The 23,131-nt window shown below is 51.0% G+C and overlaps 1 protein-coding gene and 1 pseudogene across 2 annotated transcripts; both read left to right on the top strand.

The window, feature by feature from the left end:
- Nucleotides 1–1,683: 1,683 nt before the first annotated feature.
- On the top strand, nt 1,684–22,901 carry LOC105471293 (C-type lectin domain family 2 member L). 2 transcript variants are annotated; one of them, XM_011723693.2, is made up of 5 exons: nt 1,684–1,915; nt 14,043–14,117; nt 17,806–17,972; nt 19,852–19,952; nt 22,039–22,901. In XM_011723693.2, exons 1-5 carry the CDS (start codon nt 1,699–1,701, stop codon nt 22,148–22,150), a joined length of 672 nt encoding a protein of 223 aa, XP_011721995.2. In that variant the 5' UTR covers nt 1,684–1,698; the 3' UTR covers nt 22,151–22,901. The 2 variants fall into 2 exon arrangements, with proteins under 2 accessions (XP_011721995.2, XP_070950482.1); XM_071094381.1 differs by lacking the exon at nt 14,043–14,117.
- On the top strand, nt 11,428–14,036 carry LOC112424841 (enhancer of rudimentary homolog pseudogene; annotated as a pseudogene).
- Nucleotides 22,902–23,131: the final 230 nt, after the last annotated feature.

Genomic DNA, 23,131 nt, shown 5'->3' with positions numbered 1-23,131 from the left:
AATCTGAATGAATGCAGTATCCTAGAGACTGTGCAATCAGAAGCATTAGCAGAAATTTGGTAGGCAAACTAGGGTGCATGGGGGCTACAAGGAGGGTTAGAAGGACCAAGGAGGAGATGGGTTCCAGGCAGAGGGAAGAGTGTTCAAAGGCCCAGAGGAAAGAGTCAGAATAGTTGGGTGTGTCTGGGGCTGGCAGAGAAGGGGTGGGAGGAGAGGAAGCCTTAGGTAGGAGCAGGACTTCGACCATGAGGGACCTTCAGGCCTTGTAAAAAGATGGCCTTAACCCACAGGTAAAGGGACCCCTGAAGGAGTGGTGAGTTTGCACTTTAGGGAGATGCTGCGGGTGCTGAGTGGGAGGGGCTGGAAAGGAAGGAGCAAGAGTGGAGGCTGGGAGACCGCTTAGAAGGCTGCTGCTGTGGTCGGGCAAGAGAAGGCATTGGCTTGTACTTGGCCAGTGGCTAGAGGGATGGAATGCAATGGGCAGACTAAGAGTTTAAAACGGGCCGGGCACGGCAGCTCACATCTGCAATCCTAGAACTTTGGGAGACCCAGGTGGGAGGATCGCTTGAGCCTGGGAGGCCGAGGCTGCAGTGAGCCGTGATTTTGACGCTGCACTCCAGCCTGGGCTACAGAGCGAGACCCTGTCTCAAAAAATAAAAATAAAAATATTTAAAAGAGAGAATTCACGAGAGTCAGTGGCCTATTGGATTTGGGGGAGGGAGCAGGAGGAGCTGCGGATGAAGAACTGTAGATTGAGAGAGGAACCAGAGGTGGGACTGAGAATGGTGGAGGGGAAAGAGGATCAGGGCTGGAGGCGTAGGGCCTCAGGCGACGCGAGGTCAGCTGAGGCAAGGGGCCAGTGAAGACTCCGGAGTCAGACACCCGCCAAGCACATACCTGCCTGGCGCCGCCTTCGGAAATGTCCTTGACCTCAAAATTCCACTTCTCGGCCTCACCTGGGGGCGTTGTCAGCTAATATATGTGAAAGTCCCTGGCGCTTAGTAGGTGCTCAATAAACGTTAACTGAATCTGCAACGTTGCTTCGCTCGCTCCTTTAGACTCTACTCTCTCTGTGTTCATGGTTCGGACGTTTCTCTCCTTTATCAAGAGTTTGAGGGTCAAGTTACAGCCCCTACCACTCTCTGCTCTGGCTCCGGGGCAGCCTGGAAGAAAGGCGCTCATCTTCCCTGAGACTCCCTGCACTGTCCCTGTGAACTTTATTCCCATTTTCACAGATGATGAGCAGGCGGCTGGGGAGGTGGAGCTGAGTTAGAACCAGGTCTCCCGGCTCCAACACTGCGCTCCCAGCTCGGCAGCATCCGGCCTCCAGCTCAGGTGGCGGGGTCGGGGACCCGGCTGTCCCCGCTCCTCCACGCCTCCTCCCTCTCCGCGCCCGCCCCGCCCCGCGCGGGTCCACGGCTCCCGGCTCCCGCGCGCCGCCTCGCGCTCCTCCCCAGCCCGGCTGTGCGTGGAGGCTGCGGCTCCGCGGGGCAGGCGCTGAGCGCACGGCGGCGGCACCCGGCGCAGAGGCTCCGGCGCGGGGAGCCGGGCTCAGCCCCGGCCTGCGAGCGCCGCGGTCCTAGCCCACCCGAGGCCGGCCTGGGGGGCCCGCAGGGCGCGCGGAGCGCCGAGTGCGCATCGGGCTGGGCCCCGCACCCCGGTGCAGGAGCGCGGGCGCGGCGCGGCGGAGCGCCCCGCATGGAGCCGGCCCGGGAGCCCCCTGCAAGGGCCCGGCCGCCGCCGCCGGTAGCCGCGCGCCCCGCGCCCGCCCCCACCGCCCCCGCCGCCCCCGCCGCCCCCGCCGCCCCCAGGCCTCGCTCGCCCGCAGAGGCTGAGGCCCGTGGCCCCGAGGGGCTGCTGCGGCGATCCGGGTCGGGCTACGAGGGCAGCACCAGCTGGAAGGCGGCCTTGGAGGGTAAGCGCGGAGCGGCCTCCCTCTCCCGGCCCAGGGACCCCTGCCCAGGCCCGACCCGGGACCCGGAGGCGGTCAGAGTCACCTTGGCCGCTGTCCCAGAGGGGAGCGCTGGGAGCGCGGCGCCGGGACGCGGCGGAGTCATTCATTTCAGGGCGGCCAGACGCCGCTTCATGGGGTGGGGTGGGAGGGAACCGGGGGCCACCGCGAGTCACAGCCTCGACCCCGCCGCTGCTGCGACTCCCTGTCTGACCTTGGAGCGCGCTTCACGCTCTGAGCCTTCGTCTCCTCACGCATGAAGGGGACAGCCACTGCCTGACACCCACCTGAGGGTGGCGGAATCTGTGGCCGTGAACATACTTCAAGTAAAGTAAGAAATCTGGAGACCCCAGAGGTGGTGCACGCCCCTGTGAGAGCCGCGGGGACCCCGTGTTGGTGGGGCATGTGGGGAGGGCAGGGCAGGGGTGGAGAATCCACGAGAGGCTCTTCCTTGCAAGGTCAGGGGTCACACCTACTCCTCCATCAGACTGTCTCAGGGAGGGACCTCTGGCCTGCCGCGGGGGCAGGAACCCAAGTGGAGAATTGATTTCAAGTTCACGAGCTTTTAGGAAACTGGTATTAGCTACCGACAGCGGCGTGTGGTGTGGGAGATGCTGGAGTTGGTGAGAGGGTGGCTGGCCCTTTGGGTGTTTCTCAGGGTGCTCCTGGCACCCTGAATCCAGGGACAAGGAGGACCTGGGCAGCATTAACTAGGGAAGCCCGGAGCCTGGATCGCTCATCCTTATGGAGGCAGTGTCAGAAAAGGAGGGCTTCCTGGAGTAGGTGACCTCTGAGCGGGCGTGGAGACAGAGGGGAAGGTGTTCCAGACCCAGAGCACGATGATTCCGGGCCAGGTGGTCAAAGCTAGTCTATCCTATGTGGAAACTGAGCCCTGGAGTACTGGGATGGGGCAGGGTGGAGAGAGACGGGTCTGAAGGACCCGGACGGTGAAGGGCCAGCCAGGTCTTGCCCAGGAGCTTGGACTTTGCTCTGAAGGGGCTACTGAGGGGTGGAGACAGTGGGTTTGCCTTTGGAAGACTGGTGGTGGCCCAGAGGGGTGGGACTGAGGCTCTAGGTCAGGGAGGGGGTGGGGCAGTGCACTAGGAGGGACATAATCAGCACCTGGGCCAAGACAGGTCATGGGGGCTGCTGAGGGTGGTGAGGTGGGGGTGGTAATACCAGCCTTCTGCACAAAGGCTGTGGGCCAGGGGACGTGCACTGTCCGAGGAAGGGCTGGGCAGACTCTGAAGCTGGACCCCCAGACAGTGGCAGGGACAGAGGAGGCGAAGATGTTGCGTCACTGAGGAGCTGTGGCAGAGCTGTGGGTTGTGAAGAGTTGTGTGGAATGGATGGAGGTGGTGGGACACCTCCCTGTGACGCTGTCTCCGGCTTTACTGTTGGAGTGGCCCTGTGTTCCCACGCTTCCCTCCTGCCAAAGCTATTTCTTGAAGTTGTTCCCTCCTCTTGCCTGTGTTTCTTCATTCATTTATTCATCAGCATTGCTGAAGGGTCTGTCCTAACCTTAACCGAAGCCCCCATGGGAGGGCTGCTTCTGGGCTGCTGTGGCTCTTCAATGCCTCCTGTTTGCTCTTCCTGTCCACCTCCTGCCCTGACTTCTACCCCCTTGGGCTTCCTCCTCTCCACTGTGGCTGGGCTGCCCACCTGCCAGTCAGGCTGCAGAAGAGACCACACACCAAGCTGGAAGGTCACCCAGAGGCTGCCTGGGACCCTGAGTCAAGCCCACTCCCATGCTTAGCATCTTCCTGTGGTCCAGCCTTGCCTCACCATGGCCTCCTGCCTTGCCTTGCTCTCTGACTCATGCCACCTGCAGTCCCCTCCTCCTCCTTTCCCTGGACTCCCCAGGAGCAGTCCCGCTCCTGATAGCCTGTGGTCCTTGGGTGCTCAGCATCTCAGGCCTACTTTCTTTGCCTGCAGGAGTTTTAGGATCTGGAGTCTGAGTCTGACCAGGGGCCTCCCCTCGGCCAGTTCTCTGAAGGTCTCCTTGGGTACCCCCAAGCTCCCCTCTTCTGAGAGGAGCCTGGAAAAGGAGCCTGAGAGGAGACAGAGGGAAAGGTGTCCCAGACCCAGAGCACGACGTGTTCCGGGTCAGGTGGCCAGAGCTAGTCTGTCCCATGTGGGAACTAAGCCCTGGAGTACTGGGGATGGGGCAGGGTGGAGAGAGACAGGTCTGGAGGACCCAGATGGAAGGAGGGGTTCTCTTCTGGAGGACCCAGAAGAGAGGAGCTCGAGCAGCAGAGCTGGTCCTCTCCAGGGTGCTGCTGCAATGGCCCAGTGCTGGCTTTTGCACTGGTCTCCAGCATGCATTCATTCTTTCTGCAACATCCAGGTACCAGTCTGGGCCCTGGGCACATTTGTGTTCTCTCGGAGGTTCCAAGACAGGGCCTGAGACAGTGTGGGGAGGTGCAGGAAGCAGAGCATCTGGTAAAGCTGGGGCAGAGCCTTCCATTGCCACAGGCTGGTGGGCTTTCCAACTTCTAGGAGCATTTGTTTCCTCATCTGCTAAGTCAGGTCATGATTTCTACCTCTCAGTAGACAGAGGCCCTGTAGTGTGGGCTGTGTGTACGGTGACTCCTCTTCCCGACTGCCTGGACTTGGCCTCCTGCAGCTCTGCCAGGGGAGCCCACGCCCAACTGCAACACTTTGACTTCTGGTCAGCCTCCCTTGATTCTGCCTCCCACCCCAAACCTGAGTCCAGAGTTCACGTAATGAAACACTGTCAATGGGAGGAGGGATCTGTCCCTCTGGGGACCCAGGGTTATGCTGCCCCTGCTTAGCCAAGCACCTGTCTTGAGAGAAATGGGACATTTCCTGACTTGACCAAGCTGAACCCTCCCAAGAAGTCTCTGCTGCCTTATCGCCAGGTTTCCAACGCACAGCAAGCACCTGCTACGCGCTGGAGCCGTGCTGGGGCTTTCATAGTCATCATCCCAGTCCTCACCTCTCCCCCTTGCAAGGGACTGGTGAGTGTTCTGTTTCATAGACAAGGGAGCCGAGACTGAGAGCCTGAGTGTCTTGCCCAAGGACATCCCAAAGCCCTGTTGTGAAGGCTCCGACCCCTTCCTGCATGGCCAAGGACATCAGCCTTGGTGAGGCTAGCTGGGGATCATCAGATTCCCACACACAGCCTCTCCTCCCCTGCTCCCCAGACAGCCCTGCCACCTCCAGCATTGACGTTTTTCCCTCCTTATGGGTTAAATGAGTCAGAGAGCTTCTTAAATCAGAAAGCTGGGATTACAGCCCAGGTCTTTCAGACTTTTCTGAGATGCATAACTAGCTTTATAAACAGGAAGCCAAACAGAAGTTGCCTTAATCAAGTATTTTCTCTCACTGTAGGTATGAACCTCTCCTTCCAGCCTGGGGTATGAGGCTAGAAAAGGTGACCCGGAGAGCCCGCCTGGGTTCTGGGAACAAGAGAGGTGATTCGAGATGGGGATATTTCCGGCATCGAGAGTGGCAGTGGGGCGGAGTGGCCTGGGGCTACAGGAGAGGGGACAGAGTGAGCCTGCGTGCCTCAGCCTATAGATTTTTCAGTGCTCACCGATTCTGAATTTTTAATGCTGAAAGTTTCTTGATTAGGCAAAAACCCACAACTTCCTGATCAAAACCACACACATGCTTTTAGCCTCTTAAAAATTTAAAAATTACCAAACTTCACATTTGGTAGTTTTTAAGTCAAGATTATGCTTGCCAGGCTGTGTCCCCGATGACTTAGAGACAGCAACGTGGGCCTTTTTTGGGATATGAGTGTGAGGATGATGGGAGCTTTGTCTGGGCCTGGGAGTCAGGTTTTTTCAGTTGTTCTTTCTAATATTAGGCGAAATCACACACAGTTAGAAACCTAAATAAACTGCACCCTTAAACGCCATCTAATATGGGCCATGGCATAGTAGGGAACAAGAAATGAGTTAGACATTTGTTAGAAGTTGAGTTGTGTCCCCGCCAAAAAAGAGATGTTGGAGTCTTAACCTCTGGTACCTCTGAATGTGACTGCATATGGAAATACAGTCTGGCAGATTATTTGTAGTAAAGATGAGGTCAGATTGGAGTAGGGTGAGCCCTAATCCCGTATGAACTGGAATTCTTATAGGAAGATGGTCTCATGAAGACAAGGGCACTGTATTAGTCCGTTCTCACACTGCTAATAAAGACATACCCAAGACTGGGTAACTTATAAAGGAAAGAGGTTTAATGGACTTATAGTTCCACATGGCTGGGGAGGCCTCACAGTCATGAAGGAAGGTGAAGGAGGAGCAAAGACACGTCTTACATGGTAGCAGGCAAGAGTGTGTGCAGAGGAACTGCCCTTTATAAAACCATCAGATCTTGTGAGACTTATTCACTATCACAAGAACAGCATGATTTTGGAAAAACCTGCCCCCATGATTCAATTACCTCCCACCCAGACCCTCCCATGACACGTGGGAACTATGGGAACTACAATTCAAGATGAGATCTGGGTGGGGACATAGTCGAACCACATAAGACACACCGAGAGAATACCATGTGATGATAAAGGCAGAGATTGGAGTGATGCGGCTGCAAGCCAAGGAGTGCCAAAGTCCATCAGCAACCACTGGACACTAGGAAGAGGCAAGGAAGGAGTACCTGCAGAGTCAGAGGAAGCATGGTCCAGTGCAGCATCTAGAGAAATTATCTCTGAGACATAATGAAGAGGCACCTCGGGTCTGGCAGTGTTGGAGATATATGTACCGATCCCTCTTCCCTGTGTGGTCTTTCCTACAAACTCAGTTGAATTTAAGGTCGACCAAGGATGTTGTCATTTGGTGTGACTAAATTTCTTGCATAGTTTTTGAGTCCCAGTGGGTGCCCTGTAACATGCAAGGCAATGACCCAGCCCTATTTCAGGGAATCTGAAGGTGAGTAAAGCACAGTCCTTACCCCAAAGGAGCCTAGGGCTGATGGTCATCATCACACTGATGGCCCGCATAATCGCCACAAGTTGATTGAGTAGAGTTTATTACGCCAGGCACTGTGCTAAGCACTGTACACTGAATTCCTATAACACTCTAAGAGACAGATAGATATTATCATTACCTCATTTTCAAGATGAGGAAAATGAACTACAATCGTGGCTAAGAAACTTTACCATCCGTACACATCTAGAAAGTGGCAGAGCTGGGATTTGAACCCAGGCAAAGTGATGTCAGATGCTATACTCTTATCTTCAGTGCACAAAGGATTACAGCATCAATGATAGAGAAGAGGCTAATAGAAGGCAGAAGAAGGGTGCACTCAGCATGCTCACCATAGGCAGCCATCCTGTAGCTCCAGGGAACTGTGATGAAGCTGCCACCAAGGACAGCAGAGCAGGAATAGAGAGAGCCCAGTCCAGTGCAGGCTGAAGGCTCTGCTCTTACCACGTCTGAAGCTACCCACCCAGGACTCCCCGTCACTTGCCAACATAGACCTTGCCCATAGGAAAGACTAGAAATGTTTGTTGGACTTGCAGGTCAAGATGGCAGACTGAACACATGCATTTTTTCTTTTTCCCTTCAGAAGCCCACTAATACAACAGTAAAGGGGCCAGGTGCGGTGGCTCATGCCTATAATCCCAGCACTTTGGGAGGCTAAGGTGGGTGGATCACCTGAGGTTAGGAGTTTGAGATCAATCTGGCCAACATGGAGAAACCCCAACTCTACTAAAAATGCAACAGGTTAGCCAGGCATGGTGGCGGGCGCCTACAGTCCCAGCTACTCAGGAGGCTGAGGCAGGAGAATCACTTGAGCCTGGGAGGCGGAGGTTGCAGTGAGCAAAAAAAACCCAAAATTAGTCGGGCATGGTGTCACGTGCCTATAATTCCAGCTACTCGGGAAGCTGAGGCAGGAGAATTGCTTGAACCTGGGAGGTGGAGATTGCAATGAGCTGGGATTGTGCCACTGCACTCCAGCCTGGGTAACAGAGCGAGACTCCATCTCAAAAAAAAAAAACCAAAACAAAACAAAACAGAACCAAACCAAACAGCAAAGGGATTTTTAAAAGGCCATAAAGACAAGAACAAGAGAGAAAATAGCAACAAAATAGAGAGCTAAGGAGCAAGTGGATAAATGGTAACTGACTTCACCCCACCTGAGAAAGTCCAGAGAGGACAGGAGCCACCTCAGCCTCATGGGAGGACTCCTAAGGCTCAGGAGTTGGTGGCAGTGCTTGAAGATGGGGCTGAGAACAGGAGGACTGGTTGAAAATTTCTTTAAGGAGGATTTAGATTCCCATTCTGTACAGATTCTCCCCAGCCCTGGCAGGAACCTGGGGTGAAATCTCTCAAGAGGGCTTCAGCCGGGCACAGTGGGTCACACCTGTAATCCCAGCACTTTGGGAGGCCGAGGCAGGCAGATCACCTGAGGTCAGGAGTTTGAGACCAGCCTGACCAACATAGTGAAATCCTGTTTCTACTAAAATTACAAAAATTAGCTGGGCATGGTGGCAGGCACCTGTAATCCCAGCTACTTGGGAGGCTGAGGTGGGAGAATTGCTTGAACCCAGGAGGAGGAGGTTGCAGTGAGCCGAGATCACACCACTGCACTCCAGCCTGGGTGACAGAGTGAGACTCTGTCTCAAAAAAAAAAAAAAAAAAAAAAAAAAAGAAAGAAAGAAAAAGAAAGACAGCACCACCCTGAGAGCAAGCAACTAAGCCAACATTTACATATTGAATGCTGAGGACAACGTCCCAGCCTCTTCCCTCAGCTAGCCCGTATTCTCTAGGGGAGAAAACAGAAAAGCCTCCTCCATGGACTCTCATCCATCCAAGAGGAAAAACATAATGAAATAAGCATTCAGAGAATCCCAAGGATCATCCCAGCCAGGTCACTCTACTGTGTCCCCCACAGCTAATAAGCCCCCATCTATGGGCTTGGAGGCTCCAACAAAGTCATTAGTCTTCCTGCCTTAATCATGAACAGATAACTGTGGTCCCCAGACCACTGAGGAAAGTCTCTAACATGGAAGCTCAAGACCAAAACAGAGGTTATACAGGGGGAAATAATCTTTCTGCTCATTTTCCCCACCCCTCCAAAAAACCTGTCAGTCATATCTTCAGAGAGAAGAGATAAGAGAAAGTACTGCATCATCATTAAAACAAGAATAGGATTCTTTAAGAGTGGGTATTCATAGAACAGCAGCAACAAAACCAAGCAAACCTTGGAAATTAAAAATATAGTCACAGAAATTAAGAACTCAGTAGAAGGGTAGGATGATAACATTGAGAAAATGTTCCAGGAAATAGAGCAAAAAGGCAAAGAGATAGCAAGCAAGAGGGGAAAATAAGATGAGAAATTTGGAGGACCAATCTAAGAGATCCAACATTTGAAGACTATGCCTTCCAGAAGAAAACAAAACATGGAAGAGAAGAAATCATCAATAATATAATTAAAGAAAATTTCCTGGCTGGGCACAGTGGCTCATGCCTGTAATCCCAGCACTGCGGGAGGCCGAGGCGGGTGGATCACCTGAGGTCAGGAATTCAAGACCAGCCTGGCCAACATGGTGAAACCCCATTTCTACTAAAAATACAAAAAATTAGCCAGGTGTGTTGGCAGGCACCTGTAATCCCAGCTACCTGGGAGGCTGAGGCAAGAAAATTGCTTGAATCCAGGAGGTGGAAGTTGCAGTGAGCTGAGATCATGCCATTGCACTCCAGCCTGGGCAACAGAGCGAGACTCTGTCTCAAAAAAAAAAAAAAAAAAAAAGAAAAGAAAAGAAAGAAAATTTCCTGGAACTGAAAAATACCACTTTCCAGATTGAAAGGGCCTACTAGAGTAGATGAAACAGACCAAACCAAGGCATGGCACGCAATGATGAAATTTTAGAACATTGTGCGATGAAGACCCTAAAAGCATCTAGAAAGAAAATAATTAAGCAGTTGAAAAGGATCATGGGTGAGAATGGACCTAGACTTTTTGAAAGCAACACTGGAGTTAGAAGACAATTAAGTGATACCTTCAAAATTCTGAAGGAAAATTATTCTCGATCTATAATACTTAGTCCTCTGGGTTCACAATTCCACGAGCAACATTCACCAGTGCACCATGGAACACAATGAGAATCTTTGCTCCTCGGGTTTGTGCAGTGCAATGCTTTGGCTCTACCCTTCCTCAGGCAGCCATTGGATGATGTGCTTCACCAAGATGAGGGAGTAAACCAAGGAAGGGGAAGGCATGGGAGAAAAGGAATAGAGGAGTCAACATAGGAGAGGGGCAGATAAATCCTCAGACTGCTGGTGTGGGGAGACCCTGGATGGCAGCTGGGCTTAGAAGGCAACTAGTCAGATTCGAGCAGGTCAGAAAGTTCCAAGGGACATTTCTTCAAGATGGTCGTTATGGCCTGCATGTTGGTTTCCTCCCCAAATTTATAGGTTGAATCACTAACCTCCAACGTGATGATATTGAGGTGGGTAATTGAGCGGTAATTAGGTTTAGATGAGGTCATGAGGGAGAGCTCCCATGATGGAATTACTACCCTTATAAGAAGAGGAAGAGACACCAGAACTTCCTCTCTCCACTCTGTGAGGACACAGTAAAAAAGCGACTGTCAGCAAGCCGGGAAGTGGGCCCCCACCAGAACCTGACCATGCTGGCACCCTGATCTAGCCTCTAGAACTATCAGGAGAAATAAATGTCTGTTGTTTAAGCCACCCGGTCTATGACAGTTTGTTGTAGCAGACTGAACTAAGACCAAAGTAAAAGAGAAATTCCGATTTTGTCTCATCATGAAAGAGTTTTGGCGTTGAAATATGATACGCATACAGAAACTGAGCAAAGGGAAAAGAAGACCAGGATTAACAGGGAAACGAAGTTCTGTGGACATGATCACAGCACACGTCATGGCTTTGCTGAGAGTACTGTTTACACTGACCTAAGAATATAACACCAAAGTATCAAGCTAATACAAACTATGATATTGAGAGGGCAGGGAGTGAGTGGTCAGGGTAGAGTGGTAATGCAGAGAATTAAGTCTGCATCACTATAATGGGAAGTCAATAAATTATATCTAAAACAGAAAAAAATCTAGAAGTATTTACATACACATGGCACTTAGAAATTTGGAGCTAATACCAAAAGAGTCAGCTAAAAGAGTTGAAAATGGTTGGCTTTGGGGAAGGAGCAATGTTATTACTACTATTATTATTTTTTGGAGACAGAGTCTTGCTTTGTCACTCAGATTGGAGTGTACCAATGTGATCTTGGCTCACTGCAACCTCCATCTCCTGAGTTCAATCGATTCTCCTGCCTCAGCCTATAGAGTAGCTGGGATTACAGGCACACACCAACACACCCGGCTGATTTCTGTAATTTTTGTAGAGACAAGGTTTCACCATGTTGGCCAGGCTGGTCTCGAACTCCTGACTTCAAGTGATCCGCCTGCCTCAGCCTCCCAAAATGTTGGGATTACAGGCGCAATCCACTGCGCTCTGCACTATTATTTTTTAAATGAAGCCTATTAGAATTTCTTGATTCCTTAAATCTGTGCTTTTCAGACTATCCTTGGTGAAGGAAACAGGTTTCTTTTCAAAATCCTTTGTAAAATACAATACAAATGAATAACGAGCAACAGGCACTTGGATATCGGGTAATGCTGAATTGCTACAGATTCTTCCTCTCAATTTTGGCACTTTTATCATGATGGACAAGTAACAGTTTACAGACAAACACTGAGCTGCAGAGACAGTGTTTTCATCTATGATTTATGTATAACATTGACTAAAAAAAAACACTTTCAAAATGGGTGCACAACGACGTAACTGCACTTAACTGTGCGCTTAATGGTTAAGATGGTCAAAAAAAAAATCCAAACAAAGTTGTAAAGGGAATTCACACCTGCTAGGAGGGCCGTAATCAAAACAATGCAAACCAACAAGTGTTGGTGAGGATGTGGAGAAACTGGAACCCTCGTCTATTGCTAGTGAGAATGTAAAGTTATGCAACCAGTGATGGAGTTTGTGGTTCCTCAGAAAGAACTACTGGGAGCGGCGGCGGTGTCGGCAGCGGCTGTAACGAAGAGAGTTTGGCGCGATGTCTCACACCATTTTGCTGGTACAGACTACCAAGAGGCCAGAAGGCAGAACTTATGCTGACTATGAATCTGTGAATGAATGCATGGAAGGCATTTGTGAAATGTATGAAGACATGTGAAAAGAATGAATCCCAACAGTCCCTCTATCACATATGACATCAGTCAGTTGTTTGATTTCATCAATGATCTGGCAGACCTCAGCTGCCTGGTTTACCGAGCTGATATCCAGACATACCAGCCTTATAAAAAAAGACTGGATTAAAGAGAAGATCTACATGCTTCTTCATCGGCAGGCTCAACAGGCTGAGAAATAACTGTGTTGGAAGCATTGGGGGATGGGGGTGGGCTTGGAACACGGGTGTGTACAGTGTGCTGTAGTGGAAGTTTTGTATCATAGTAATCCTGTTTCCACTTTGTTATACTCTAGCCAAGATGGACTGTATTAGATGAAATGTGAAGATTTTGTTCAATCAGAAACCCCTGTTGCCCCCTCTTTTTTTCTTTTCTTTCTTTTTTTTTACTCAAACATTTTTATGATGATTTAGATGGAAGTTGTTCTTTGTCAGTTAATGTTGGTTCCAGTCCTTCAGTCTCCAACTGGGTTCCAGTCCATTCAGCTGGAATGCATAACATTCACTGTAGTAACCCTTCTTCAAGTTGGAGGGGGGAGGGTGGAAACACAGTTTAGCCATGTCCTCAAGATAAAGTTTTGGTAAAAATAAATAAGTGTTCTTTAGTAAAAAAACAAAACAAGTAAAACTACCATGTGATCCAGCAACTCCACTCCTAAGCATATACCCAAAAGAATTGAAAGCAAGGACTTGAACAGATACTCATACACCATGTTCTTAGCTGCATTATTCACAATAGCCAAAAGGTGGAAACAGCCAAAATGTCTACCAACAGATGAATGGATAAACACAACGTGGTCTTGCTATACAGTGGAACATTATTCAGCCTTAAGATGGAATGAAGTTCTGACGTATGTGACAACATGGATGAGCCTTGAAAACATGCTGTGAAAGGAACCAGACACAAAAGGACAAATACTGGATGTTTCCTCTTATATGAGCTTCCTAGTGTGGTCCAATTCATAGAGACAGAAAGGAGAAGGGTGGTTGCCAGGGGCTGGGAAGAGGAAGGGATGGGAGTTGTTTAAGGGGACAGAACTTCTGTCTGGGATGATGAAAAAGTTTGCAAACAGACAGCGATGATGGTTGCACGACATTGTGAATATACTTAATGCCACTAACTGTACACTAAAAAATGGTTAAAATTGCAAACTTTATGTTACATATTTTCATCACAACTTAAAAAATTATTAAAATACCCTAGGTTTAAAGTCTAAAAGATTTCTCTCTTTAAATATAAAATGAGAATATTAAATGATAACAAAATAAAATAAATAAATGAAAATAACAAAGGGAGAACCCAGAGGATCAGGAAGAGGACGGATCGTGTAGAGGTGGGCGAGTTTTAGAGAGTGTCTATGGAGGAGGTGGAGGAGGAGACTTCGGGAGCAAAGATTCAATAGCAGGGCTGTGAGAGCTGAATGGGTTATTTTGAGGAACCCATGTGGCTGAAACCTGCGACCGCATAGAGAAGAGCAGAAGATTCAAGGGGGAAAGCTCTGACCATCACTGAAGATTCTGTGAGCAGTGGGTAGCCCGGCAGGGAGGGTTTCAAGCTGAGGAGTCACAGAGTCAGAACTGCGCTTTACATCAGTGGGTCGCAAACTCCAGCCTGCATCAGAATCACCTGGAGGGCTTGTTTAAACACAGCTTGTTGGCCGGGTGTGGTGGCTCACACCTGTAATCCCGGCACTTTGGGAGGCTGAGGTGGGCGGATCATTTGAGGTCAGGAGTTCGAGACCAGCCTGGCCAACACGGTGAAACCTCGTCTCAAAACAACAACAACAACAACAAAAAAACACAGTTTGCTGGGCTCCACCTCCCCCTGTTTCTCATTAGCAGGATATGGGGCTGGTGGTGGGATGGCAGTGGGACAGGTAGTGGGATGTTGAACTCCTCTCTCTTCTCCTAGACACCACCACACGTCTCCTGCTGGGTGCCATCGCGGTCCTTCTGTTCGCCATCTTGGTGGTGATGAGCATCTTGGGTGAGCATGCATGTCAGAGCATTTATGCAATTCAATTTGCACACTCCTTGTTAAAAGCACATCTAATTAGTTAAAGAAAGATTCTAGACATTCCAAGAATCCTGTGGGGGACTAAGTAACTAGAAAATACATAGTGTCAGTTGTTGAGATTTTAGCTTAAAATAATATATTCACACACAGACTATACATGTCCCCTTTATTAAGCCATGCAAGTAGAGTGGAGATGTTACTTAGGTATTATTTTTTAAGTGCTGTGAGAACTCAGAACAAACTTGGGGTAAGTTAGGAAGACAGTGCTTCTTGGAGGAGATGGTTTGGGAATAAGGATCATATTCAGTCAGGCACAGTGGCTCACGCCTGTAATCCCAGCACTTTGGGAAGCCGAAGTGGGTGGATCACCTGAGGTCAGGAGTTTGAGACCAGCCTGGCCAACATGGTGAAACCTCGTCTCTACTAAAAGTACACAAATTAGCTAGCTGTGGTGGTGGGTGCCTGTAACCCCAGCTAGTCGGAGGCTGAGGCAGGAGAATTGCTGGAACCTGGGAGGCAGAGGTTGCAGTGAACTGAGATCGCACCACTGCACTCTACCCTGGGCGACAGAGAGAGAGAGACTCCATCTCAAAAAAAAAAAAAACAACAAAAAAACCCCCACACATCACATTCAGTCAGCAAACATTTATTGAGTGCTGCTGTGTGCTAAGCTCTGGGCTAAGTGCTAGGGTTAAAAAGAAGACGAATATGACACTGTGTCCTGTGTCCAGGGGTAAGTGCAATAATAGAGGTATTACTGCCCAGTGGCTTCCCAGAAGGAAAACACATGTGCAATGAACACTGAAGAATGAATAGGAGCTTCCCAGAGATTAGGAGGTAGAGAGTGCTAGGGAGGAAAAAGCTTTTCCTCTGCCCTCTTAAGTTCAGTGTCTAGGGGCCTGTAAATTAAACTATCAAAGACAAATTAGCAGGAGAAAAGGTACCTAATGTTTCTTAATATTTATGTTCATGGGATTTCACAGATAATAAGTGAAACTCAAAGAAGAATTTAAACTCAGGGGCTTACACACCTTTTTAACAAAGGAAAGAGGGCTTGGGTTTCAAGGGCTGGTAAATTAAGGGAAGTGACTAGGAAATACACGGAGGAACAATAGGAGATAAAGGCTATTTTAGTAAGCTTTGCTTATGCAAACTAATCTTGGTGTTGATTCCTTGGCATGTTTGATGATGAGTCACTCTTCCCTCCCTGGTTTAGGGTGGGCAGTGGGGGTATGGGAGGGTATGGGGTGAGGGATGGGGAGTAGGGAAGCTCCCTCCCCAAAGGGAAATTTATGCCCTACTTTCCGGCAGATGAGAGGGTAGAGAACTCATCCTGTTGATTCTGAATTGCCTTCAGCTTAAAATGATCCATATGTCAAAGTGGCATATTTTAGGGTGGCATATTCTGGACCCTATCAAGGGAATAGAACATTCTAAGTGGGAGAGGCCTGAGAAACATAGAGAGTGTGTGAAACTGACAGGGTTGGATAAATGAAAAACGTAGAAACTTCAACTAAGAACGTGTGAGGCTATATGAACAGGGAATCTGATTACTTTTAAGAGATTCAAATACAAGTGTATTGTAGGTTCTGAAGGGTTTCCAAAAATGATATTAGTGCCTCTGTCTTTAATCTTTGAGAAATGCCGTAAGACCAGAGGTGGAATCCATAAAATGGGGGAAAATTCCACCAAGATTATCAATTCCTACCAAACCCTCCCCTATAGGGCTTGTATGACAAGGACAGGGGTTCTGAGTGTTTAGAAATGGATATGGCAGCTGGGTGCAGTGGCTCAAGCCTGTAATCCCAGCACTTTGGGAGGCCAAGGTGGGTGGATTACTTGAGGTCAGGAGTTCGAGACCAGCCTGGCCAACATGGTGAAACCCTGTCTCTACAAAAAATACAAAAATTAGCTGGGCATGGTTGTGTGCACCTGTAGTCCCAGCTACTCGGGAGGCTGAGGAAGAAGAATCGCTTGAATCCGGGAGGCAGAGGTTGCAGTGAGCTGATATTGTGCCACTGCATTCCATCCTGAGTGACAGAAGAGACTGTCTTAAAAAAACAAACAAAAAATAAGGGTAACCACTGGGCCTAGCTTAAATTCACCTAGAATAATTCCTACAAATTAAATCAGTTTTCTTTTATCCTCTTACATCAGTTTTCTTTTATCCTCTTACTAGGTTGGGAGGCCAGAGAATGTGTAGACATAGCTAATATGATTTCAATAAAGCACAACAGTCTCTTAGGAGATCCTTGCGGAAAAGCAGTTGAGATGTGAGATGTAACCACACCATGGTCAGTACTCCCAGGTGGACTTGCATCTCATTGAACAGATATATATGCCCAGGGGGTGTCGATGGATGAATCGGTGTCTGTGTGGCTGGAGATCCCTAGGGGCTTGAGTACCAGAGGCCTGTTCTTGGCTCTGTCCTGGTCTACATTTTAATCAATCACTTGTATGAAAACAAACAAAAAGTATGCTTATGGAATTTGCAGCTGACACAATCCAAAAACACAATCCCACATGACAGATGGGTGAAAGAAATCAAGATTGAAATGTATCTTGAAAAACTCAAATGATGAGCCAGAGTGAATGAGATAAATGTGGAAGAAATAAATATAAGGTTCTGCATTTGGATTTAAGAAGTTATTTTCACATGTTCTGACACTGGGGGAGACCTGGCTTAGAATCAGATCATATGAAAACAATCTAAGATTGTGGATTAATTCCATTTGGCAAGGAGGCCCTTTGAGAAGCTCCGGGCTCCCTTCCCAGAAAAGTCCATCTATGCACATACCCGCCGATCTGTTCACGGAAGCAGTCTGCAGACTGGAGATCCCATGACAACTGGAAGACAGCATGGTGGTCACTGTCGCTGCTGGTAGAGCCACATCTGATGTGTCCCGGTCTGTCCTGGTGGCAGTGATTCAGTGGTAACCTGGGGACATTGCAGTGAGCAGGCAGGATGGAGAGCAACCCTTGCCAGGAATCTCGGGAGAGATGGCATCTGTTTCAACCTGGATGAGGCAGGCTGGTGTGCTTCTTTGAGTAGGGGGTAGAAGACAGAACGGGTGTCTCTGGGTCACTCCAGAGGCTAGATCCTAGACCAGCAGGTCTCGGTCACAGGGGTACAGGTTGGGACTCAACATTTAAGAACTTTCCATGCACACTAACAGCAAGGGGGTTAAGCAAATAAAAAATGCAAAGAACTTTCCAGCAGTTCAGTGGTGGAATGGCAGCCTTGGTAGCTAATGTGGGCATGGTTAATGATAGCGGGCAGTCTGTCCTGCTGTTGGTACCTGGCCTAGCTGGAAAGAGCGGACACGTAGCGGCCAGGTCTCTTCCCAGTCTGAGTTTCTGGCGTTCCATGCCTCTGGGAGTTTGGAGACAGAGGAGATCCTAACCCAGTGGCTGCGCCACTGTCATGTCCCCTTGCGGTGACGCCTGCCAGGCTTCCCACTGTCCCCTTTCTCATTCATTTAGTGGCCACCCTTTTACCTCCAGGCACCAGGAGAGGTGCTTACCGGAGAGGATAGCCACGCCTGCAGTGTCCCTGGAGGATGCCAAAGCTGAGGCAGGGGAGGGAGCCACAGAAAGCAGAGTGGGACTCTGGCTGGGGAGTGGGGCGGGCAGGGCCAAGCCGGTCTCTTCCCTGCAGCTTCCAAGGGCTGCATCAAGTGTGAAGCGCCCTGCCCAGAGGACTGGCTGCTCTACGGAAGGAAGTGTTACTTCTTTTCTGAGGAACCCAGAGACTGGAACACAGGCAGGCAGTACTGCCACACCCACGAGGCAGTGCTGGCTGTGATTCAGAGCCAGAAGGAGCTGGTGAGTGTGCCGAGGTGAAGGGCGGCGGGGGAAGGGATCTTCAGGGCCCCCAACCTTGACTCTAGGGGACAGTCACACCCTAAAGGATGCAGTGTTCCCTGTGACCCATCTCCAAAGCCACCACCTGCTGCATAACCACTGGGGGTGCAGGAAGACCTCATGGTCTGAGCACGTCAATGAGTGGCTCCAGTTTCCACTTCCATTGTCAAGGCCACCTATTTCAATCCAAGGCCCACTGGTTGAGGTCACTTAGCATTATAAATCATAAGAATGACCAATTATAAAGTTGGTGATGTGGTATACACCTCTAGTACCAGCTACTCGGGAGGCTGAGGCAGGAGGATCACTTGAGCCCAGGAGTTGGAAGTTAGTCTGGGCAACACAGTAAGACCCTAGCTCTACAAAAAGTAAAAGGAAAATTAGCTGGGCATGGTGGAGCGTGCCTGTAGTCCCAGCTACTTAGGAGGCTGAGGCAGGAGGATCACTTGAACCCAGGAGTTCAAGGCCAGTCTGGGTAACATAGCAAGACTTTGTCTCTCTTTTTTTTTTTTTTTGAGGCAGTCTCACTCTGTCGCCCAGGCTGGAGTACAGTGGTGCCATCTCGGCTCGCTGCAGCCTCCGCCTCCTGGGTTCAAGCGATTCTCATGCCTCATCCTCCTGAGTCCCTGGGACTGCAGCCGTGCGCCACCACGCCTGGCTACTTTTTGTATTTTTAGTAGAGACGGGGTTTCACCATGTTGGCCAGGCTGGGCTCGAACTCCTGGCCTCAAGTGATCCACCTGCCTAGGCCTCCCAAAGTGCTGGGATTACAGGTGTGAGCTACTGTGCCCAGCCACAAGACTTGTTTCTTAAGAAAAAAATAATTGGCCGGGCGCAGTGGCTCATGCCTATAATCGCAGCACTTTGGGAGGCTGAGGTGGGCAGATCACGAGGTCAGGAGATCGAGACCATCCTGGCTAACACTGTGAAACTCTGTCTCTACTAAAAATACAAAAAAAAAAAAAAAAAAAAAATTAGCCGGGAGTGGTGGCAGGCGCCTGTAGACCCGGCTACTTGGAGGCTGAGGCAGGAGAAAGGCGTGAACCTGGGAGGCGGAGGTTGCCGTGAGCCGAGATCGCACCACTGCACTCCAGCCTGGGCGACAGAGCAAGACTCTGTCTCAAAAAAAAAAAAAAAAAAAAAAAAAAAAGAAAAAAGAATTACAAATTATAAATGCATTGTGAAATGTAAAAACACGTTGTCATTTTCTAAAGATCCAAATCAGGATATGGTCTCTCATTTAACATCCAAAACAGTTTTAGCAACAGAAACATGAAAGAAATACAATTAATGGAGTCTATTGGCTGTTTTGGATTTTGAGGTTAACAGTGGTGTTAACCAAAATAGAAGATAATCTAAAAATCACTTCTGTTTGCCTTTGATACACAGTATGATATCCCCAGTCTGCAGGGAAAGTCCCAGAAATTTGCAGGTAGGACAACCAACCTGAGCATTGAGATTTGTCCCAGATCCTCCATCCAATGGGCAATCCCCAAGCTTCCTGCAAATCAGGAATGCTGGCCTGCTGAGCTAGGAGGGCAAGCCCTGTACGGCCTTCCTGGCCAGTGGGTGTGCACACAGAGCCAGGGTCCCTTTCAAGCGGTCGGAGGCAATTGCTGTGAGGTCAGCGAGCAGCTCGGAGCCGAACTCTGGCAGTGTGACTGCGGAGGACCCTGTAAGCCTAGCTCCTCACTTTCGGGATGCAGCGAGACAGCAGTCACTCTCCTGGCGTCTGTACCTCCCGAGAGCCAGTATCTTCCAAGCTGAGGTTTGTCTTGGGATGTGACAGCAGTCAGGAGACCGCATCTGACCCTGAGGTGTCCCTCTTTCCTCGGTGCAGGAATTTATGTTCAAGTTCACGCGGAGGGAGCCCTGGATTGGACTACGCAGAGTTGGGGACGAATTCCACTGGGTCAACGGGGACCCGTTTGATCCAGACACGTGAGCTGAGGCTTCATCTTCTGGCCACCGAGCTTAGACTGAGAAAGGCCTGACTCACCCCCTGGACACAGCTCCCGAAGAGAGAAGCCCTTGGTTTTGTGCTAGCTAGAGATACTAGTCTCGGGGTCCCGCAGCGTGCGCCAGAGACCCAGTCATGAAAATGCCTGTACTTCTCCCTCTCTCACAAAAGTCCAGCCTGGCTTGGTGGCTCTGCCCTGTGAAGCCATCGGAGCTTCCCAGGGTCTCTCCACCCTTGAGTCCCCGATCTATGCAGCCTGGCGCTCCTCAGCTCCACTCTGGCACAACCACATCCCATTCAGCCCCAACAGGACAGCGAACGGGAGGGAGGGCCCTGGATGGCCTCACCCTATTGGCCAGAACTTAGTCACATGGCAGCACCTGGCCGCAAGGGAGGATGGGAGACACGCCTTCGTCCTGGGCAGCCACTTGGCACCTAAGCACTGTAGCTGTGGAAGAAAGGGGATCTGAAGGCAGGCACCCGGAAGTGTTCTAGGCCACATTTTCCTGGCGAACGCATCTCTTGATGGAGGGGGCACTGCTGAGGTGGTGGCGTGTGCCGTGGTGGTTTTGTAAGACTCACGTGGTGTGGAAATGAGTGTGTGATGCAGGGCCTGGTGTGTGGTGTGGGGGTGATGGTCATGGGTGGAGTGGGTGGCAGATGTGTGGCTGTGGCAGTACAGTGGGGACTGTGTGGGGCGTGGGGAAAGGAGTGGTCTAGGCCTAGAGAAATGCAGGGAGGTGCATACAGGGGAGTGGGACCCTCAGAGCAGACCCTGTGGCTAGAGGAATAGGCTCTGAGGTGCCAGCGGGAGGGCATGGTGTGGGGTGGGGAACACAGCTCCTAACCCGATGATGATGACACGTGAGTGTCCCCAAGGCAAGGGCTAAAGCAGAAGGGCGTCTGAGACCCTCGGATCCTCCTGGTTGCCAGAGGTGGCCATCAGCTGCCCTCCCACCTGAGGGTGGCTTAGGCAGTCACGCCCATGGCAGCCCTGGAGGCAGGGGCATTCATGATGCTTCCCCTCCTCCTCCTTTTCCTTATCTCAAGCACTCTTCATTTTTGCCCCTTACTCTGGCCTCAGTGCCCCTTCCGTTTCTCACCCACTTTCCTGTCCCCCTCTCAGGTCTGCTCTCAGAGTGGCTGAGCAGGTCTTGCACTTTCCACCCCTCTCCCTGCCTTTCTGGAAGCTTCTTGCTCTCAGAGCCCTGCAGATTGGGGTCTGTGGCATCCTGACCACCTGGCAACCAAGGGGCCTTTGGCCACATTTCTCAGACGCTGCAGAGGTTCTTTCCCTTGCACTCCTTCTTGGGGTCATTCCAATGCCCTCTGTTGTGAGGGTCTACCTCCAACCTTGGCAGGGATCGGAGGTCTGGGTGAACAACTAAGGTTAAGAAGAAACCTCTGAGGCTGGAAAGGGGTGATTTTAGGTAGGGGGGAATCTTTCTACCGCACACGTCTGTGTGTGATGTCAATGAGTTCCTGGGCAACACAGCCTCAGCCCATATTGGGGTTATTGCCGCCTGCCCCTAACCTGTGAGGGGTAGCTGACTTCAGCCAGCTCTGCGGAGCTCCTCCTGTGTGCTTGACTCTGCGCATTGCAGGGGGCCAAGATGAGAGGACACAGAGCTCGCTGCTCAGGAGCTGACTGCTTTGGGGACCTGTGTGGACAGACAGGTAGAGGCCCCAGGGGGCTGTGGGAGTGCCCCACAGAGCAGGCAGGGGACTGTGGGGAGGTAGGGTGGGCAGAGAGTGGCCCTGAACTGGGTGTCATGGAGCCTGGGACCTGTGAGCCAACCCTGCAAGGACATGGAGAATGGGGAAGTGTGTGTGTGTCCAGGACGTGTCTGAGCGGTGTCCCGGGGTGGCTGAAGCTACGGTGCACAGAGTAGGAAGACAATGGGATGCCAAGCTAGAACAGTCTGTCAGCACAAATGTCCTAGAAGGCAGCTCCAGTGATGAAGTGAGGGAGGGATAGGCCTCAGGGCCTCCATGGCCTCCCCTGCCACTGGGTTTTGGGCTGAATGTCCCAGATCATAAACGCCTGGTCTTCTCTCCTGGCCACAGGTTCACCATCGCAGGTCCAGGGGAGTGTGTCTTCGTGGAGCCCACCAGGCTGGTGTCGACGGAGTGTCTGATGACCCGGCCCTGGGTGTGCAGCAAGATGGCCTATACGTGAGGTGGGTGGGGCCAGAGGTGGCCCCTCCCCCCAGGCCTGTGGGAGGTGTCTGCCCGAGACCTGCTCCTGCGGAGCCGCCTGCCCTCTGCAAGACCAAGCAGTGGGGTGGGTGGCCTCTGCCCCAGGCCCCTCTCCCAGGCCCTGGCGCTCTGAGTCCCTGGTTCCTGGCCTCCTTTGTCTCCAGGCAGGTCGTGTGGCTCAGCAGTTAAATCCCATATGCTAAGTAGTGTAGGCATCTGCCCACCTACGCACACACACACGCATACGCACACGCACGCGCACACACAGACGCATACGCACACGCACACGCACGCACGCACACGCATACGCACACGCACGCACACACACGCACACGCACACGCACGCACACACACACATGCATACGCACAGGCACGCACACACACTGTCCCCTCTGAAGCTCAGTGTCCACCCTGAGCCACCCCACAGATCTCTCTCTGGCCCCCTAGAAGCCCTCTCCTCACTGCAGCCCTGGTGCTCTGGGGAAGGAGGAGCATTGACAGGTGGTTTGACTGTTCACTCAGTAGTCCTGCTTCCCCAGTGGTTTCTCTCATGGCTGCCGGTGGAGGCAGGCTGGGAAAGCTTCCCCCTCACCTAGGCCAGGCCAGCCCTGGGCCCCAGAGGTCCCCTGCGTCCCCCTTCTTTGCCTTGCCTAGGTTCTCAGGCAGGGCCCCTGCTGTGTCCGTGGTGCTTTGTATTGGTCACTAACGGAATAAAGAGTTAATAACTCGTGTCCAGAGAAGTCTGCTGCCATTTGTTCCAGAGTCAGAGCTTGGGGAGGGATAGCGAGGGGCACATCTCTGGGTGCCAGTCTGTGGGGACCACCACAAAATTCACCTGTTCTAGTGCAGCAGATAGCGGTGTGTGAGGATGAAAAAACGCACCTTCTGGCCTCAGGGCATCATTTTTTTTTTTTTTTTTTGAGACGGAGTCTCGCTCTGCCGCCCAGGCTGGAGTGCAGTG

This window comes from Macaca nemestrina, chromosome 4, assembly GCF_043159975.1.
Source record: "Macaca nemestrina isolate mMacNem1 chromosome 4, mMacNem.hap1, whole genome shotgun sequence".
In the NCBI taxonomy this organism is placed as follows: domain Eukaryota; kingdom Metazoa; phylum Chordata; class Mammalia; order Primates; family Cercopithecidae; genus Macaca; species Macaca nemestrina.
Note: the sequence above shows the minus strand (reverse complement) of the source record. Positions and strands in the feature narration are given on the sequence as shown.